Source organism: Oncorhynchus masou, chromosome 14, assembly GCF_036934945.1.
Source record: "Oncorhynchus masou masou isolate Uvic2021 chromosome 14, UVic_Omas_1.1, whole genome shotgun sequence".
Taxonomy (NCBI): domain Eukaryota; kingdom Metazoa; phylum Chordata; class Actinopteri; order Salmoniformes; family Salmonidae; genus Oncorhynchus; species Oncorhynchus masou.
Genome location: NC_088225.1, coordinates 24,390,008 through 24,410,312, shown reverse-complemented (window position 1 = coordinate 24,410,312; position 20,305 = coordinate 24,390,008). Strand labels below are relative to the sequence as shown.

General features: G+C 46.5%; 1 protein-coding gene across 1 annotated transcript; it reads left to right on the top strand.

Annotated features, from left to right (window-relative positions):
* The first annotated feature begins 13,048 nt into the window (after positions 1-13,048).
* Positions 13,049-19,991, top strand: LOC135553845 (amelogenin, X isoform-like). The gene is made up of 2 exons (XM_064985776.1): positions 13,049-13,283; positions 19,204-19,991. The coding sequence occupies exons 1-2, from the start codon at positions 13,049-13,051 to the stop codon at positions 19,989-19,991; spliced, it is 1,023 nt and encodes a 340-aa protein (XP_064841848.1).
* Positions 19,992-20,305: the final 314 nt, after the last annotated feature.

Sequence of the window (20,305 nt, the reverse complement as noted above, 5' to 3'; positions counted from 1 at the left end):
TTTTGAATAGAAAAGATGGTCGAAAGCCTTTTCGGCATCCACAGATATTATTGATAAATCTAGATCTTGTTTTTTAGTGTATTGTATTAAAATTAAACATGTTCTTGTATTTGTTTGTAAGTGTCTATTTTTTATGAACCCTGTTTGATTGATATGTCCTGTATAAACTCTGGTAAGACTTTTGATATTATATTGCTTATTATTTTGACATTATATTGCTTTCAACTTATGGGTCTGTAATCAGCAGGCAACTGTTCAGATTTCCCTGGCTTTACAGTAATATAAGTAAAATAACTGTTTGATACATGAAACTAAGAAACACTCAATTGAGTGATGGGTGTTTATGTAAATAGGGGCACTGCTTTGTCCCAAAATGTTTAATAGAATTCTATGGGACAAGCTGTCAGCGCAAATGCTTTTAACAGTATATAATATTTACTTTTAGGTCATCTCTGTTTTCAGTGATTCTTATTTGTTTGCTGATAATAGCTTCAGGGTCGTTGAGTCTAAGACAGCTGTAGGATCAGTCCCACTATTGTTTAATTCTGATTTTTAGAGATTTTCATATAAGCTTTTAAAATTGTCATTAATCGTGTCGTTGTTTCTAATGAACGAATTTGAATCTTTATATTTTAAAATGAAAACTGAATTGGCGTGTATTTGTTTAGTCAGTGCTGCAAGATGTTTATCAGATTTAATAGCCATTTAGTAGTATACTCTAGTTGAGTTGAACCTGTAGTTGCTGGCTCTCTTCAAAGTAAAATATCATATTCCTGCTTCAGTGCAAAAGTCCTATTTTCTTCTTTACTTTGCTTTTTCTAAAATAGTGGGTTTTTTCTTTGATTATTCTAACTCCGATTTAATTTACGAGATTATCATTCCTCTAATGTACGCCTTGAAAGCATTGACAATTATATCGTGGGTCGGCTTTTCCCTGTCCTCTGTCTACATTTGTATTGGTAAAGTTTTTGTTTTCATTTATGTATTTAATTCATTTCGTGGTCTTGAGGATATACTCTGTTCATTCTCCATATTCTGCCGCTTGATGTATTTTCTGTTGGTGTAATTAAGCATGATACCGGAGATTGATCTGATATCACTATGTCATGGATTTTTGAACCCAGTAAAGTGGGTTCAAGGCACTCCTGGTTGTCGGGAGTACATCCCACACCCCGAGGGTTTGCAATTAATCGCTGTCATGTTTGCTTCCTGGCAGAGGCGCCGTAAGTGGTGCTGACAATTTGTATTACAGAGTCCATCTCATGCATGGCTGGGCTGTCTGATGGGGCACAGGTCTAATGGGCTGAAGGGTGCAGGGGAGAGCAAGGGAAAGCAAGGGAGAGCACGAGAGCAGGGACCCTGAGAACAGAGCTGGACAGGAGGAGGCCGTGCTGACTGTGGTAATGTACAGGGATGAGCTAGCATTTATCACAGTCACACTACTGCACGACACACAGAGAGAGATGGATGCTGTCAGGCAGGTTAGGCAGGCAGATTAGACACACACACAAGTCCCAACCAAGTCCTCCGGAGTCGACCATTAACCATCCTGGCCAGTTGGTGTCCCCTGTTACCTGTTAGGAAGCTGTCTCCCAACAGCACCTCCTCAGGGTCTCTGTGGGGAAGACCTCCGGTTCCCTGTGTCAGACAGACTCCTTGTCTATGTCCAAAATGGCTACCCATTCCTCACATGGTGCACTACGTCTGGGCTAGGGTCAAAAGTAGTGCACTATATAGAGAATTGGGTGCCATTTGGAACGCAGATGACTCCTCCTGTCTCCCCCTCAGCCTCCTCCTGTCTCTTCCTACACCCTGTCTCCCCCCTCAGCTGCCTCTAGTCTCTCCTTCCGCCTCCCCCTGTCTCCCCCTCAGCCTCCTACTGTCTCTCCCTACACCCTGTATCCCCTTCTCAGCCTCCCCCTGTCTCCCCTCTCAGCCTCTTCCTATCTACCCCTCAGCCTCCTACTGTCTCTCCCTACACCCTGTCTCCCCCTCAGCCTCCCATGTCTCCCCCATCAGCCTCCCCCTGTCTCCCCCCTCAGCCTTCTCCTGTCTCCCCTCTCAGCCTCCCCCTGTCCCCCCCTCAGCCTCCTCCTGTCTCCCCTTCTTAGTCTCCCCCAAATTCCTCCTTTCTCCCCTCTCAGCCTCCCCCTGTCTCCCCTCTCAGCCTCCTCCTGACTCCCCTCTCAGCCTACCCCTGTCTCCCCCTCAGCCTCCTCCTGTCTCCCCCCTCTTAGCCTCCCCCAAATCCCCCCTGTCTCCCCTCTCAGCCTCCTCCTGACTCCCCTCTCAGCCTCCTCCTGACTCCCCTCTCAACCTACCCCTGTCTCCCCATCTTAGCCTCCTCCCGTCTTCCCTCTCTGCCCTACCCCTGTCTCCCCCTCAGCCTCCTCCTGTCTCCCCCCTCAGCCTTCTCCTGTCTCCCCTCTCAGCCTCCCCCTGTTCCCCGCCTCAGCCTCCTCCTGTCTCCCCCCTCAGACTCCTCCTGTCTCCCCCCTCTTAGTCTCCCTCAAAATTCTCCTTTCTCTCCTCCCAGCCTCCCCCTGTCTCCCCTCTCAGCCTCCTCCTGACTCCCCTCTCAGCCTACCCCTGTCTCCCCTCTCAGCCTCCTCCTGTCTCCCCCCTCTTAGCCTCCCCCAAATTCCTCCTGCTTCCCCTCTCAGACTCCCCCTGTCTCCACTCTCAGCCTCCTCCTGACTCCCCTCTCAGCCTCCTCCTGACTCCCCTCTCAACCTACCCCTGTCTCCCCCCTCAGCCTCCTCCTGTCTCCCCCCTCAGACTCCTCCTGTCTCCCCCCTCTTAGTCTCCCTCAAAATTCTCCTTTCTCTCCTCTCAGCCTCCCCTGTCTCCCGTCTCAGCCTCCTCCTGACTCCCCTCTCAGCCTACCCCTGTCTCCCCCCTCAGCCTCCTCCTGTCTCCCCCCTCTTAGCCTCCCCCAAATTCCTCCTGCCTCCCCTCTCAGACTCCCCCTGTCTCCACTCTCAGCCTCCTCCTGTCTCCACTCTCAGCCTCCTCCTGTCTCCCCCCTCAGCCTCCTCCTGTCTCCCCCCTCAGCCTTCTCCTGTCTCCCCTCTCAGCCTCCTCCTGTCTCCCCCCTCAGCCTCCTCCTGTCTCCCCCTCTTAGTCTCCCCCAAATTCCTCCTTTCTCACCTCTCAGCCTCCCCCTGTCTCCCCTCTCAGCCTCCTCCTGACTCCCCTCTCAGCCTACCCCTGTCTCCCCCTCAGCCTCCTCCTGTCTCCCCCTCTTAGCCTCCCCCAAATCAGCCTCCCTGTCTCCCCCCTCCCCCCCCTCTCAGACTCAGCCCCCCTGTCTCCACTCTCAGCCTCCTCCTGTCTCCCCTCTCAGCCTCCCCCTGTCTCCCCTCTCAGCCTCCTCCTGACTCCCCTCTCAGCCTACCCCTGTCTCCCCCCTCAGCCTCCTCCTGTCTCCCCCCTCTTAGCCTCCCCCAAATTCCTCCTGACTCCCCTCTTAGCCTCCTCCTGTCTCCACTCTCAGCCCTACCCCTGCCTCCCCCTCAGCCTCCTCCTGTCTCCCCCCTCTTAGCCTCCCCCAAATTCCTCCTGTCTCCCCCCTCAGCCTCCTCCTGTCTCCCCTCTCAGCCTCCCCCTCAGTTTCCCCCCCTCTCAGCCTCCCCCTGTCTCCCCTCTCAGCCTCCCCCTGCCTCCTCCTGTCTCCCCTCTCAGCCTCCCCCTTCTCAGCCAGCCTCCTCCTGTCCCCTCTCAGCCTCCCCCTGTCTCCCCTCTCAGCCTCCCCTGTCTCCCCTCTCAGCCTCCCTCTGTCTCCCCTCTCAGCCTCCCCCTGTCTCCCCCCTTAGCCTCCTCCTGTCTCCCCCGCTCAGCCTCCCACTGTATCCCCTTCTCAGCCTCCTCCTGTCGGCCCCCTAGCCGTATAGTGTAATTGGATCAAGCCTTGCTGATCACCCCCCATTACCTGGACTGACAGGACCTGTCTGGGATGGTTTCACACAGGATGACTAGTAAGGGAACACAGAAATAGATAGGGGAGGAGGGGATGGGAGAGAGAGATGGAGAGAGACGAGATAGTGTGTGTGCCTGCCTGCCTGCCTGTGTGTGTGTGTATATATGTATGTGTGTATATGTGTGTGTGTATATTTGTGTCTGTGTATATGTGTGTGTGTGTATATTTGTGTCTGTGTATATGTGTGTGGTCCAAAACGGTTTTGTCTTCCTCCACCGATTCATCTGACTACAAAGGGAATGGATGGATAATAATGCCTCCGTTGCCTAAATATAACGACCTGCTGTAAATGAACTCAAGCTGCTACTGCTACACTTCCTGTTAGAACGTTATGCCTCAGTCAAACATCATTCTCCTGCAAGACACGACTCATTGCTCATTAAAACAAACGCATCATGTGGATGCAGTACAAAGTGTCCATCAAGACACAACTCATTGCTCATTAAAACAAACGCATCATGTGGATGCAGTACAAAGTGTCCATCAAGACACGACTCATTGCTCATTAAAACAAACGCATCATGTGGATGCAGTACAAAGTGTCCATCAAGACACAACTCATTGCTCATTAAAACAAACGCATCATGTGGATGCAGTACAAAGTGTCCATCAAGACATGACACAGACTGCGTCAGCAATCAGAATGCCTCACTCGCATACAGGGTCAAAAACACTGAATCTGTGATCAACTCACCCAGCCCATACAGTATATCCCCTGCAGAGGATCCCTGGAGGAAATAGAGCATTCCTGTAATTAACCACTTCAACATTTAAAGAGAATGAAAACCTGGCTCCCTGATGTATGTCAGTTCTGGGGGTTTCAGATAAGAGGAAGGAGTCCTCTCTCTCGCTCCCTCTCTCTATATAGCATACATGTACAGTTGGAAGTTAACATTCCCCATAGCCAAATACATTTAAACTCAGTTTTTAACAGTTCCTGACATTTAATCCTAGTAAAGATTCCCTGTTTTAGGTCAGTTAGGATCACCTCTCTATTTTAAGAATGTGAAATGTCAGAATAATAGTTGAGAGAATTCGTTATTTCAGCTTTTATTTCTTTCATCACATTTCCAGTGGGTCAGAAGTTTACAAACACTCAATTAGTATTTGGTAGCATTGCCTTTAAATTGTTTAACTTGGGTCAAACATTTTGGGTAGCCTTCCACAAGCTTCCCACAATAGGTTGGGAGAATTTTGGCCCATTCTTCCTGACAGAGCGGGTGGAACTGAGTCAGGTTCGTAGGCCTCCTTGCTCGCACTCGCTTTTTTAGTTCTGCCCACACATTTTCTATAGGATTGAGGTAAGGGTTTTGTGATGGTGGCCACTCCATTACCTTGACTTTGTTGTCCTTAAGCCATTTTGCCACAACTTCGGAAGTATGCTTGGGGTCATTGTCCATTTGGGAGACCCGTTTGCGACCAAGCTTTAACTTCCTGACTGATGTCTTCAATATATTCACATAATTTTCCGTCCTCATGATGACGTGTATTTTGTGAAGTGCACCAGTCCCTCCTGCAGCAAAGCACCCCCACCACATGATGCTGCCACCCACGTGCTTCACGGTTGGGATGGTGTTTTTTGGCTTGCAAGCCTCCCCCTTTTTCCTCCAAACATAACAATGGTCATTATGGCCAAACAGTTCTATTTTTGTTTCATCAGACCAGAGGAAATTTCTCCAAAAAGTACGATCTTTGTCCCCATGTGCAGTTGCAAACCATAGTCTGGCTTTTTTATGGCGCTTTTGGAGCAGTGGCTTCTTCCTTGCTGAGCGGCCTTTCAGGTTATGTCGATATAGGACTCGTTGTCACGAATGTTTGTAGAAACGGACCAAGGCGCAGCGGATGTTGAGTTCCACATAATTTTAATGAACAACAAACTAACAACGAACCGTGACTACAGAGATGCTACGTGCACTAACTCAAAATACAATATCCCACAAACATAGGTGGGAACAAACACTACTTAAATATCATACCCAATTAGAGACAACAATTACCAGCTGCCTCTAATTGGGAATCATACAAATCACCAACATAGACACATGAAAACTAGAACACCCACATAGAAATAATAAACTAGACTAACCCCCCAGTCACGCCCTGACCTACTACACCATAGAAAATAACGACTCTCTATGGTCAGGACGTGACACTTGTTTTACTGTGGATATAGATACTTTTGTACCTGTTTCCTCCAGCATCTGCACAAGGTCCTTTGCTGTTGTTCTGTGATTGATTTGCACGTTTCGCACCAAAGTACGTTCATCTCTAGGAGACAGAACACGTCTCCTTCCTGAGTGTTATGGCAGCTGCATGGTCCCATGGTGTTTATACTTGCGTACTATTGTTTGTACAGATCAACGTGGCATCTTCAGGCGTTTGGAAATTGCTCCCAAGGATGAACCAGACTTGTGGAGGTCTACAATTATTTTTCTGAGGTTTTGGCTGATTTCTTTTGATTTTCCCATGATGTCAAGCAAAGAGGCACTGAGTTTGAAGGTAGGCCTTGAAATACATCCACAGGTACACCTCCAATTGACTCAAATGATGTCAATTAGCCTATCAGAAGCTTCTAAAGCCATGACATAGTTTTCTGGAATTTTAAAGGCACAGTCAACTTAGTGTATGTAAACTTCTGACCCACTGGAATTGTGATATAGTGAATCATAAGTTAAATAATCTGTCTGTAAACAATTGTTGTAAAAATGACTTGTGTCATGCACAAAGTAGATGTCCTAACTGACTTGCCAAAACTATAGTTTGTGAACAAGACATTTGTGGAGTGGTTGAAAAACCTAAGTGCATGTAAACATCCGACTTCAACTGTATGTCAAATCAAAGTCTAATTGTCACGTGCGCCGAACACAACAGGTGTAGACCTTACAGTGAAATGCTTACTTACAGGCTCTAACCAACAGTGCAATTTGTAAGTGAAAAAAAGGTATTAGGTGAACAATAGTTAAGTAATGAAATTAAAACACCAGTAAAAAGACAGTGAAAAGTAACAGTATATATACATACATACATCTTCCCCTTCTCTCCCTCTTTCCCCCACGCTTTTCTATCTTTCACCAATAACACATCCAGCTCTTCATCAGATTACAGCCGTGGTTTTCCAAGGCCATCGTCCCCACACTGAGGAACTTGAGCGGGTGGCGAGCACATCTCGGACTGCGTGTCTAACAAATCAATAGATTGAGATTGGCGTTACACACCATTAAATGCCCCACAAAAGACACAGCTATTCAAGGTAAAAATGAAGACCTTTTGCGAATTTCTATATGTTTCACTCACACAACTATTTCAGAGAGACCTTCACTTCTCGCTCTCTGCCGTCAAGTGCCAGTCAAAAATGCCACATCTCAGAATTGAAGACGTGACAGTTATTGAGATGAATTGGAGTCAGGACTGCCATGGTTGGACAGGAGTCACCCACGCCTGTAATAAGTCACAACTCATTATGCCTGTCGCCCACGCAACACCTACCTAGTCTATAGAGGGATGGGAATCAACATTCTAATAATAAGACCTTATATAGTCTATGCTGTCGGCTTTGCAGTTTGAAAATGATACTTTTGAAATGTACATTAACACCAAAGGAATGGTTGTAAATGGTTGTACATCTCTTTTGTTTCGATACAACACACTCCCATCCTAAGAGAGAGTTACTCCCTGACCAATGGAGAGGCCCAATGATTTCACCACATATTTATTTGTTTTTTTTCTTGTATAACATCTCCAGCTGCCTCTGTGGAGCCTGGTCCACCCCCATCCAGCAGCAGGGGTTTGTGGGAAAGGTCATCCACTCATCCACTCTGGATAATTTCATATTGATGGTAATGTGTGGAGTGATGGATTCTGTCTGGTGGCTAGTCAACCGACTCCATTTCTTATTTCATGCACTCCTAAATGAATTTTGGTAATAACCAGGCCAACGAGTTCAGTGCATTCGGAAAGTATTCTAGACTCCTTGACTTTTTCCACATTTTGTTACGTTACAGCCTTATTCCTAAATGGATTAAATGATTTTCTTTCTTCATCAATCTGCACACAATACCCCATAATGACAAAGCAAAAACAGGCATTTAGAAATGTTGCAAATTTATTTTAAAAAATGAAACAGAAATAACACATTTACATAAGTATTCAGACCCTTTACTCAGTAAAAGCACCTTTGGAAGCAATTAGGGCCTTGAGTCTTCTTGGGTATGACCCTACAAGCTTGGCACACCTGTATTTGGTGAGTTTTTCCCATTCTTCTCTGCAGGGGAGCGTCGCTAAACAGATTTTTTCAGGTCTCTCCAGAGATGTTCAATCGGGATCAAGTCCGGGATTAGACTGGGCCATTCAAGGCCATTCAGAGACTTGTCCCAAAGCCACTCCTGCGTTGTCTTGGTTGTGTGCTTAGGGTTTTTGTCCTGTAGGAAGGGGAACCTTTGCCCCACTCTGAGGTCCTGAGAACTCTGGAGCAGGTTTTCATCAAGGATCTCTCTGTACTTTTCTCCATTAATTTTTCCCTCAATCCTGACTAGTCTCCAAGTCCCTGCCCCTGAAAACATTCCCACAGCATGATCCTGTCACCACCATGTTTCACAGTACGGATGGTGCCAGGTTTCCTCCAGACGTGACGCTTGGCATTCAGACCATTCAGAGTTCAATCTTGGATTCATCAGACCAGAGAATCTTGTTTTTCATGGTCTGATAGTCTTTTAGGTGCTGTTTGTCAAACTCCAAGCGGGTGGTTTCCGTCTGGCCACTCTACCATAAAGGCCTGATTGATGGAGTGCTGCAGAGATGGTTGTTCTGGAATGTTATCCCATTTCCACAGAGGAACTCTGGAGCTCTGTCTGAGTGACCATTGGGTTCTTGGTCGCTTCCCTGACCAAGGCCCTTCTCCCCCGATTGCTCAGTTTGGCCAAGTGTCTTGGTGGTTCCAAACTTCTTCCATTTAAGAATGATGGAGGCCACTGTGTTCTTGTGGATCTTCAATGCTGCAGAAATGTTTTGGTACCCTTCCCCAGATCTGTTCTCAACACAATCCTGTCTCGGAGCGCTACGGACAATTCCTTCCACCTCATGGCTTGGTTTTTGCTCTGACAAGCACTGTCAACTGTGGGACCTTATATAGACAGGTATGTGCCTTTCCAAATCATGTCCAATCAATTGAATTTACCACAGGTGGACTCCAATCAAGTTGTAGAAGCATCTCACGGATGATCAATGGAAAAGGATGCACCAGAGCTCAATTTCAAGTCTCATAGTAAAGGGTCTGAATACTTATGTAAATAACGTATTTTGTTTTAATTGATGTTATATATGTTTTTATCTGTTGCTGTGACCTTGAGCAAGGCACTAAACCCTAACTGCTCTTGTAAGTTGCTCTGGATAAGAACATCTGCTAAGTGACTTAAATGTTAAACCTAATTTGCTCTGTGAGGTTTATTTGAATGAAGTTTAGGTTGTTATGAATGTACTCATATAAGCATTCCGGCAACTTTGAGACAATTATTTTATATCAGAGCCTGTTGTTCAGACGCGTATGTGCCCTCTCATTGGCTAGAATGTCCCCGCCTGATCCCGCCTCCTCAGGCCTGCCTTCCACCATTGCAGACATTTATTCCCATTGTTAGAGTGTTCAGTCCAGTATCTTGTCGGTATATAGATAATCTTTGATCACTAACACTAGCTATCACTAGCTAACAGGGAAAAAAGGTGCTAGGTTGCTAACTTGATCATCATGTAAATGGACTACTGAAGTTAAAAAGCATTGTATTGGTAGAAATGTGGTCCAGAGAAAGTTTCCTAAAACCATATTTTTTGCACCAGTCTCAGCACTATTCCTTTCAAATCCAAATTGAGATTGACTTTCAAATTTAAACCTATGTGTTTGCCTGTACCTGTGTGTATGAGTGAGTATATGTCCATAATATACATGTGTAGGTCTGTGTGTGTTTGTTTCTGAGCTCAGGATTTGTCTTTCAGGTCTCCTGGGAGAAATATATAGATATATGGATATGTGCACATGTTTAATATGTATACCAGAGTAGGCCTGAGCATCCTTTCATTCATACATCATTCAGCCTATTTCTGCCCACCTGTACTCTCTCTCTCTCTGAATGAACTGAAGAGTGGATAGTATGCATCCCTGGGGGATGCCGGTAATTGTGTTATAGATATGGACAATTCATACCTTTAGGATTGTGTGTGTGTGTGTGTGTGTGTGTGTGTGTGTGTGTGTGTGTGTGTGTGTGTGTGTGTGTGTGTGTGTGTGTGTGTGTGTGTGTGTGTGTGTGTGTGTGTGTGTGTGTGTGTTGTTACCTGTGACCATTTTATCTCTGCTCCGTTTGGAATAAACACTCAATATATAAAGGCGTAATGGTATCAATCACTAGCATTAAAAATGTATCATCACATAATGATTGAAATGAGACCAGCAGTTTACAGTAGCACTTTGACGTACACAGTTTGGTATTTAATCAAAGCAGGAATGTGGTTTTGGGGGAAATACATTTTTCAAAATTCAGAAAAAAAATCTGTCAAATCTGTCATTTTGTTTTAATTTGCTGATTTGAAATGTCAAAAATACAAGGAAGCAACCTTCCATCATATTCACTCTACTTCCTAGTCCGTTACCAAAGGTGATTAGAGGACAGCATGGACATGGAACCCATTCCTATTCTCTGAGTGTCCTGCTGTCAAAACCACTGCCTGATGAATAGCTAGCGATGCTAGGCTACAGTACGTGCTACAGTACATCTTAGTCATCACTGTGTTGGCTGGAATGTTGAGTGGCTCGCAGTTAGCCACACGCTAACACATTTGTGTGCTTCATTAGTGTTGTCTGTCAGCATTGACTGTGACGATTACTCAACAGAGTTCATTTGCATAAGCTGTGGCATCGGGTCACAGGATTTACACACAGGCACACACACACAAGGGTTGTTCTCACAGACGTGGATTGGAGAGGGTCACAACATTGACGCAAAATATTCACATACACATGTATGCACACACACACACACACACACACACACACACACACACACACACACACACACACACACACACACACACACACACACACACACACACACACACACACACACACACACACACACACACACACACACACACACGCACACAAACACTCTTCTCTTACCATCACTTACTCTCTGTCTGTTACCCATGCAAACCACCCACACCCTGGGTCCCACGTTGGCAGGTGGGCGGGAAGGCAGGCAGGTTCAAAGGAATGATGTGGTGTCATGGGCAGGGTCACGGCAATGGCATTGATTCTCCACTGGGGGCAGATTAATGAAGTCTGCCACTTATTATCACACTGGGAGTGTGACACGTACGAGGCCTCTTCTTCACAGCAGGGATGACCCTCACTGTTATCTCTATCTCCCACTGTCTGTCTGTCTGTCTGTCTGTCTGTCTGTCTGTCTGTCTGTCTGTCTGTCTGTCTGTCTGTCGCTCTCTCTCCTTTAGTCATTCACTCTATCTCTATATCTCTGTCTTGTGATGACCCTTTCGTTCTGTACACCAGTCTCTTGCTGGTATTTTTCTCAGTCCTTGCCTCTCTCTTTCTGTTTATCTGTAAAGGTCATCTCATCTTCTGTCCTTCTCTTCACCCTGTCTTTTCCTCTCATTTTCTCTCCCCCATTCTCTCTCTTTATCTTTCTTTCTCTCTCTTGCTCGGACTTTCCCTCTCTTCCCCCATCTCTGCCCCCCCTCTCTCTCTCTCTTTCTCTCTCTCACTCTCTCTCTCTCGCTCACTCTCTCTCACTCACTCTCTCTGTTCCTCTCTTTCATCCTCTAAGTGACAGCACAGTGAGCGTAACTCTAATAAATCTCCCTCTTTACCCACCTCCTCACCTCCTGACACCCCCCCATCCCCCGCCTGCTCAAATGGCAGCGGTAGGCCAGAGTAATTCATCACCTTTTCCTCCCCCCCTTTAAGCCGTATAAATCTCCTGCTCTGCTATCGACTGAGCAGCCTCACATGTTTATCCCTTCCATCAGTCTAGCCATGTCTACAGCTACTTCTCATTTTCCTTGACCCTCTCAATGGCTCAGGCCGCTGGGCTAGCTCTCAATTTTCTTTGTCTGCAGACAGGCAGACAGACAAATAGGCAGACAGACAGACAGACAGACAGACAGACAGACAGACAGACAGACAGACAGACAGACAGACAGACAGACAGACAGACAGACAGACAGACAGACAGACATGGAGGCAGGGAGACAGGCAGGGAGGCAGGGAGGCAAGCAGACAGACACACAGACAGGCAGACAGGCAGACAGGCAGGCAGGCAGACACAGACAAGCAGGCAAGCAATCATACAGACAGGCAGACAGACAGAGACTAAAAACGACCCACTCCAGGGGACCTCTGTTTAATGGTCAGTGCAGATCAAAGACTTAGAAAGACAACTCCACAACCCAAAAGCCACTTTTAGAATGGGCAGCGCCATTGAGGACTTTCACTGTTTTGAGGTAGTCAACTGGGTGGGACTTCCTATTGGTTAAGGAAAGATCACATAATTCCATCCAGGCCATCAGGAGGCATCAGCCAATTAATTATACCTGTGAGCAAACATTCTAAAACTGTAGGTGGCAGTAAATCACCAAACAACACACTCCAGGTGGCATTATGCACTCTTTCAGTTTGTTTACCATCTCATAGAAATAGTAGAATAGGAAAATGGACAACTTCAAAATGGAGATGGCCTCAATGGCACTGCCCGTGCTCTCACATGTGCCATTTTGGGACAGATACAAAGATGAGTTGTCTATCTATCTCTATGGTGCCAGTGGAGGAGATGATGACAGGAGGCTACTGTGGACTACCGAGGGTTAGTATCAGCTTGAGGTGTTTTCTCCTTTTCACCTTTGTTGTCATCAGAAGCAGCAATGTTCTGTCAAAAGTTTTATCCCTGAGGAGAGAGTCCATTCTGAATACAGTATCAGCTTAACATTGTATAGGTATATAGCATTTGATATATTATTAGCTTTATGTTTTGTTGATGCAGAGAGTCATGATCCAGAAAGTCATGATCCACAGTCATGATCCAGAGAGTCATGATCCACAGAGTCATGATCCAGATAGTCATGATCCACAGAGTCATGATCCAGAAAGTCATGATCCACAGAGTCATGATCCACAGAGTCATGATCCACAGAGTCATGATCCACATAGTCATGATCCAGAGTGTCATGATCCAGAGAGTCATGATCCAGAGAGTCATGATCCAGAGAGTCATGATCCAGAGATCTGCTCAGTTAGTGGAGAATGGTGCTTGTAACACCAGGATAGTGGGTTCGATTTCTGGGTCCACCCACACATACATACAAAACGTATGCATGCATGACTATGTTACTGGATAATAGCATTTGCTAAATGGCATATACTATGATAAGCTACTTTGATGGTGTAACAAAGACCCCAGATTAAGTCCCATGCAGACAGAGATGTTCTAGAAAAGACTATTCATCAACAGTTATACAACTCTATAATGATCTGGAATATACCCCATTGATGACTTCAGGTGGGCTTTTAGGGTCCCAGATCTGTTCCTCTTTTAGCCCTGTCCCCTCCTCCCCTCCTCCCCTCCTTCTCTCCTCCCCTCCTCCCCTCCTTCTCTCCTCCCCTCCTCCCCTCCTTCTCTCCTCCCCTCCTCCCCTCCTCCCCTCCTCTCCTCCCCTCCTCCCCTCCTTCTCTCCTCCCCTCCCCTCCTCCCTCCCCTCCCTCCTCCCCTCCCCCCTCCTCCCCCTCCTCCTCTCCTCCTCCTCTCCCTCCTCCCCTCCTTCTCCTCCCCTCCTCCCCTCCCTCTCCCTCCCCCCTCCCCCCTCCCCTCCTCCCCCTCCTCCCCTCCTCCTCCTCTCCTCCCCCCTCCCCTCCCTCCCCCTCCTCCCCTCCTCCCCTCTCCCCCCTCCTCCCCTCCTCTCCTCCCCTCCCCCCCTCCTTCCCTCCTCCCCCCCTCCCCCCTCCCTCCTCCCCTCCTCCTCCCCCCCCCCTCCCTCCTCCCCTCCTCTCTCCCCTCCTCCCCTCCTTCTCTCCCCTCCCCTCCCCTCCCCCTCCCCTCCCCTCCTCCTCTTCCCTCCTTCCCCTCCCCTCCCCCCCATTCCCCTCCCCCTCCCCCCTCCTCCTCCTCCCCTCCTCCCCTCCTCCCCTCATTCTCTCCACCCCTCCTCCCCCTCCCCTCCCCCCCTCCCCTCCTTCTCTCCTCCCCTCCTCCCCTCATTCTCTCCTCCCCTCCTCCCCTCATTCTCTCCTCCCCTCCTCCCCTCCTTCTCTCCACCCCTCCTCCCCCCCCTCCTTCTCTCCTCCCCTCCTCCCCTCATTCTCTCCTCCCCTCCTCCCCTCATCTCTCCTCCCCTCCTCCCCCTCCCTCTCTCCTCCCCCCTCCTCCCCCCCTCCCCTACTTCTCTCCTCTCCCCCCCTCCCCCTCCCTTCTCTCCTCCCCTCCCCCCCCTCCTCCCCTCCTCCCCTCATTCTCTCCTCCCCTCCTCCCCTACTTCTCTCCTCCCCTCCCCTCCTCCCCTCCTCCCATCCATCCTCAGCCCTGTGTGGGAGAAGAAAATCAATATGAGATGGAGAGGAGAGTGCAGGGAAGTATAGTTAATATCACCATAATGCATCATCATTATACAACGGTCTGAAAAACCAGGCCGTATTTCAGCCAGGAATAATTTTTCCCCCATAATTGAGATTCAGTGTTTTTAGCTTTTTGCTAATGGGGTTGTCAAGGTGAGAGACCATCAACAGAAAAAACATGTGGTGAGAAAGTGAAAACCTGTAAACTAATTACAGTATGGTGTGTGTGTATGTGTGTGATGGGTGTGATGTGTGTGGTGTGTGTGTCAGTGCCTGTGTGTGTGTGTGTGTGTGTGTGTGTGTGTGTGTGTGTGTGTGTGTGTGTGTGTGTGTGTGTGTGTGTGTGTGTGTGTGTGTGTGTCAGTGCCCGTGTGTAAGTGTGTGGTGATGGGCAATTCTCAAGCACTTACTGGTGATGGAGCTGGCGAGTAGCTTGGCCAGCTCATCATCAGCCACCCAGGGAGCAGTGAATATGAGTGGGAGGCCAGGTCCTCATGCAGGCTGAGTGGAGGGAATGGTCTCTGCTCTGGGGGCCAGTGTCAGAGAGAGAGAGAGAGAGAGAGGGAAGGCCCTAAAGGTCTCTGCTCTGGGGGCCAGTGTCAGAGAGAGAGAGAGAGAGGGAAGGCCCTAAAGGCTACAACTCTAGTCTAACACCTACTGTAACTCTAGAAGTCCTCCTGACTTCAAAGTCTGGAATGACTCTTTGATGTTGTTGGTTTGATGTGTCTAATGGTTGGCCCTTCTCTGTGGCGTTCTCACTTGAACACCTAGACACACAGCCAAACACAGCCCCCCCCCATTACAACCGTTGGAGAGGTCTCAAACCCCAAGGAAGAAAATACCATTTGAGATAACTATAATCAATCAACCAAATCAATCTGAGAGAATACTGCATTTAACCCCACTAAGAGTGTCGTCGGAGGAAATGGCTGGCGTTTTACAATCTCCTAGCAAGTTGTGTTATTGTGTGTGTTTTGTCGTGTTTTTTGTAACTTATTTTGTACATAATGTTTCTGCCACCGTGTCTTATGACCGAAAAGAGCTTCTTGATATCAGGACAGAGATGACTCACCCCGTACTGGAGGAATACTTCTTCTACAACGAGTCGGATGGGGAGGGTTTACTTCAGACACTTGATAAGGCACTCATACCTGTCATTCGCAGGAGAAAGAGACGGAGATATCGGGGACAACACTTATTTTTCTTAAAACCTCTTAGAGCATTGTTGGTTAAGGGCTTGTAAGTAAGCATTTCACTGTAAGGTCTACCTACACCTGTTGTATTCAGCATTTCACTGTAAGGTCTACACCTGTTGTATTCAGCATTTCACTGTAAGGTCTACCTACACCTGTTGTATTCAGCATTTCACTGTAAGGTCTACCTACACCTGTTGTATTCAGCATTTCACTGTAAGGTCTACCTACACCTGTTGTATTCAGCTGTAAGGTTTACACCTGTTGTATTCAGCATTTCACTGTAAGGTCTACACCTGTTGTATTCAGCATTTCACTGTAAGGTCTACACCTGTTGTATTCAGTCTACACCTGTTGTATTCAGCATTTCACTGTAAGGTCTACCTACACCTGTTGTATTCAGCATTTCACTGTCTACCTACACCTGTTGTATTCAGCATTTCACTGTAAGGTCCTACACCTGTTGTATTCAGCATTTCACTGTAAGGTCTACCTACACCTGTTGTATTCAGCATTTCACTGTAAGGTCTACCTACACCTGTTGTATTCAGCATTTCACTGTAAGGTCTACCTACACCTGTTGTATTCAGCATTTCACTGTAAGGTACACTAGGTCTACCTACACCTGTTGTATTCAGCATTTCACTGTAAGGTCTACCTACACCTGTTGTATTCAGCATTTCACTGTAAGGTCTACCTACACCTGTTGTATTCAGCATTTCACTGTAAGGTCTACCTACACCTGTTGTATTCAGCATTTCACTGTAAGGTCTACCTACACCTGTTGTATTCAGCATTTCACTGTAAGGTCTACCTACACCTGTTGTATTTGGCGCGTGTGACAAATAAAATATAATTTGATTTGAAGAGTCGATTGACGTACCGGTGCATCAATCTAAGTTGCATTACAAAACAATCAAAATCCATCAGTTGAAATGAGAGATATCTGTTTTTTTTGCATTGGATGCATCTCAATCAACCACATCCGCCAGCCTCGTGTTTCCGCATCTGTGTTAAAAGGTGGCAGAGCGAGATGATGTTTATCAGACCATGAGACCTCCTGAATATCGGTCTTCTCATGTAAACATCTGTAGCGTCCAAACGGTTTGACCTACAAACCTACAAACTCTCACGAACATGATAGTTCTCAAGAACATGATAGTGTTGTCCTTGTCAGGAGACTCGTCTGAAGTAGGTACCGTCAATACGCCAACTTCTGTTTGGTAGCATCCGAATCGATTGGGACTCTACCACAAAATACATTAATATATATATATATATATTAGGGTCACATTTTTGTGGTATATATATATATATATATATATGTCACGACTTCCGCCGAGGTTGGTCCCTCTCCTTGTTCGGGCGGCATTCGGCGGTTGAAGTCACCGACCTTCTAGACATCTCTGATCCTCTTTTCATTTTCCTTTGGTTTTGTCTTGTCTTGTATCACACCTGGTTTCAATCCCATCAATTACATGGGATTATATATATATATATTATTTTTTTCCATTATATTTTCACTACCGTACAAAAGTTTGGGGTCACCTAGAAATGTCCTTATTTTTGACAACATTAACAATGTCGACACTGTATTTCTGATCAATTTGATGTTATTTTAATGGACAAAAAATTGATTTTCTTTAGAAAACAAGGACATTTCTAAGTGACCCCAAACTTTTGAACATTATATTATATGTATACATGTATATACAGTGCCTTGCGAAAGTATTCAGCCCCCTTGAACTTTGCGACCTTTTGCCACATTTCAGGCTTCAAACATAAAGATATAAAACTGTATTTTTTTGTGAAGAATCAACAACAAGTGGGACACAATCATGAAGTGGAACGACATTTATTGGATATTTCAAACTTTTTTAACAAATAAAAAACTGAAAAATTGGGCGTGCAAAATTATTCAGCCCCCTTAAGTTAATACTTTGTAGCGCCACCTTTTGCTGCGATTACAGCTGTAAGTCGCTTGGGGTATGTCTCTATCAGTTTTGCACATCGAGAGACTGAAATTGTTTCCCATTCCTCCTTGCAAAACAGCTCGAGCTCAGTGAGGTTGGATGGAGAGCATTTGTGAACAGCAGTTTTCAGTTCTTTCCACAGATTCTCGATTGGATTCAGGTCTGGACTTTGACTTGGCCATTCTAACACCTGGATATGTTTATTTTTGAAGCATTCCATTGTAGATTTTGCTTTATGGTTTGGATCATTGTCTTGTTGGAAGACAAATCTCCGTCCCAGTCTCAGGTCTTTTGCAGACTCCATCAGGTTTTCTTCCAGAATGGTCCTGTATTTGGCTCCATCCATCTTCCCATCAATTTTAACCATCTGCCCTGTCCCTGCTGAAGAAAAGCAGGCCCAAACCATTATGCTGTCCCCACCATGTTTGACAGTGGGGATGGTATGTTCAGGGTGATGAGCTGTGTTGCTTTAACGCCAAACATAACGTTTTGCATTGTTGCCAAAAAGTTCAATTTTGGTTTCATCTGGCCAGAGCACCTTCTTCCACATGTTTGGTGTGTCTCCCAGGTGGCTTGTGGCAAACTTTAAACTACACTTTTTATGGATATCTTTAAGAAATGGCTTTCTTCTTGCCACTCTTCCATAAAGGCCAGATTTGTGCAATATACGACGGATTGTTGTCCTATGGACAGAGTCTCCCACCTCAGCTGTAGATCTCTGCAGTTCATCCAGAGTAATCATGGGCCTCTTGGCTGCATCTCTGATCAGTCTTCTCCTTGTATGAGCTGAAAGTTTAGAGGGACGGCCAGGTCTTGGTAGATTTGCAGTGGTCTGATACTCCTTCCATTTCAATATTATTGCTTGCACAGTGCTCCTTTGGATGTTTAAAGCTTGGGAAATCTTTTTGTATCCAAATCCGGCTTTAAACTTCTTCACAACAGTATCTCGGACCTGCCTGGTGTGTTCCTTGTTCTTCATGATGCTCTCTGCGCTTTTAACGGACCTCTGAGACTATCACAGTGCAGGTGCATTTATACGGAGACTTGATTACACACAGGTGGATTGTATTTATCATCATTAGTCATTTAGGTCAACATTGGATCATTCAGAGATCCTCACTGAAGTTCTGGAGAGTTTGCTGCACTGAAAGAAAAGGGGCTGAATAATTTTGCACGCCCAATTTTTCAGTTTTTGATTTGTTAAAAAAGTTTGAAATATTCAATAAATGTTGTTCCACTTCATGATTGTGTCCCACTTGTTGTTGATTCTTCACAAAAAAATACAGTTTTATATCTTTATGCTTGAAGCCTGAAATGTGGCAAAAGGTCGCAAAGTTCAAGGGGGCCGAATACTTTCGCAAGGCACTGTATATACCCATTATTCTATTGTTCTGTTTTCCGGTGGGTTTTTTGTTATTAAAGTTTTTTCTGTCCTGCGTCTGACTTCTATGCCGCCAGTACGCACTCCTTACACTCCTTACACCCCTTACACCCCTTACACCCTTTACACTCCTTACACCCCTTACACCCCTTACACTCCTTACACTCCTTACACTCCTTACACCCCTTACACCCCTTACACCCCTTTACACCCTTACACCCCTTACACCCCTTACACCCCTTACACCCCTTACACCCCTTACCCCCCTTACACCCCCTTACACCCCTTACATCCCTTACACCCCTTACACCCCTTACACTCCTTACACTCCTTACACCCCTTACACCCCTTACACCCCTTACACCCCTTACACCCCTTACACCCCTTACACCCCTTACACCCCTTACACCCTTACACCCCTTACACCCCTTACACCCCTTACACCCCTTACACCCTTACACCCCTTACACCCCTTACACTCCTTACACCCCTTACACCCCTTACACCCCTTACACCCCTTACACCCCTTACACCCCTTACACTCCTTACACCCCTTACACTCCTTACACCCCTTACACCCCTTACACCCCTTACACCCTTACACTCCTTACACCCCTTACACCCTTACACCCCTTACACTCCTTACACCCTTACACCCCACCCCTTACACCCTTACACCCCTTACACCCCTTACACCCCTTACACCCCTTACACTCCTTACACCCCTTACACCCCTTACACCCCTTACACTCCTTACACCCCATACACTCCTTACACCCCTTACACCCCTTACACTCCTTACACCCCTTACACCCCTTACACCCCTTACAAAAACCCTGTTTACGTTCCTTTTGGCCGTTTATGAATGTGTTATTCAAAGCATTTCTAAGGGCTTTAGTGGTAAAGGCCCAAATAAATATTTAATCAAATGAATTATTTTATATAGTTTTGGGATACCCAAAGGGTATGTCACCAGTTATGATTGAACAGGGCTCTACTGTACTGTTACAGCAGGTATACTTGCTCAGACAGTACCTCCTCTCCTCTCCGTTGTGGCCAGTGCTAAGGGCCAGTGGTCTGTGTTGGAGGCCTCCACTATGGGGGTGTTGGCCGAGCTGCCTGATTGACTGTCTGGGGCAGCTGCTGCTGTGTTGCTGTGCTGCTGTGTTGATCCCAGGC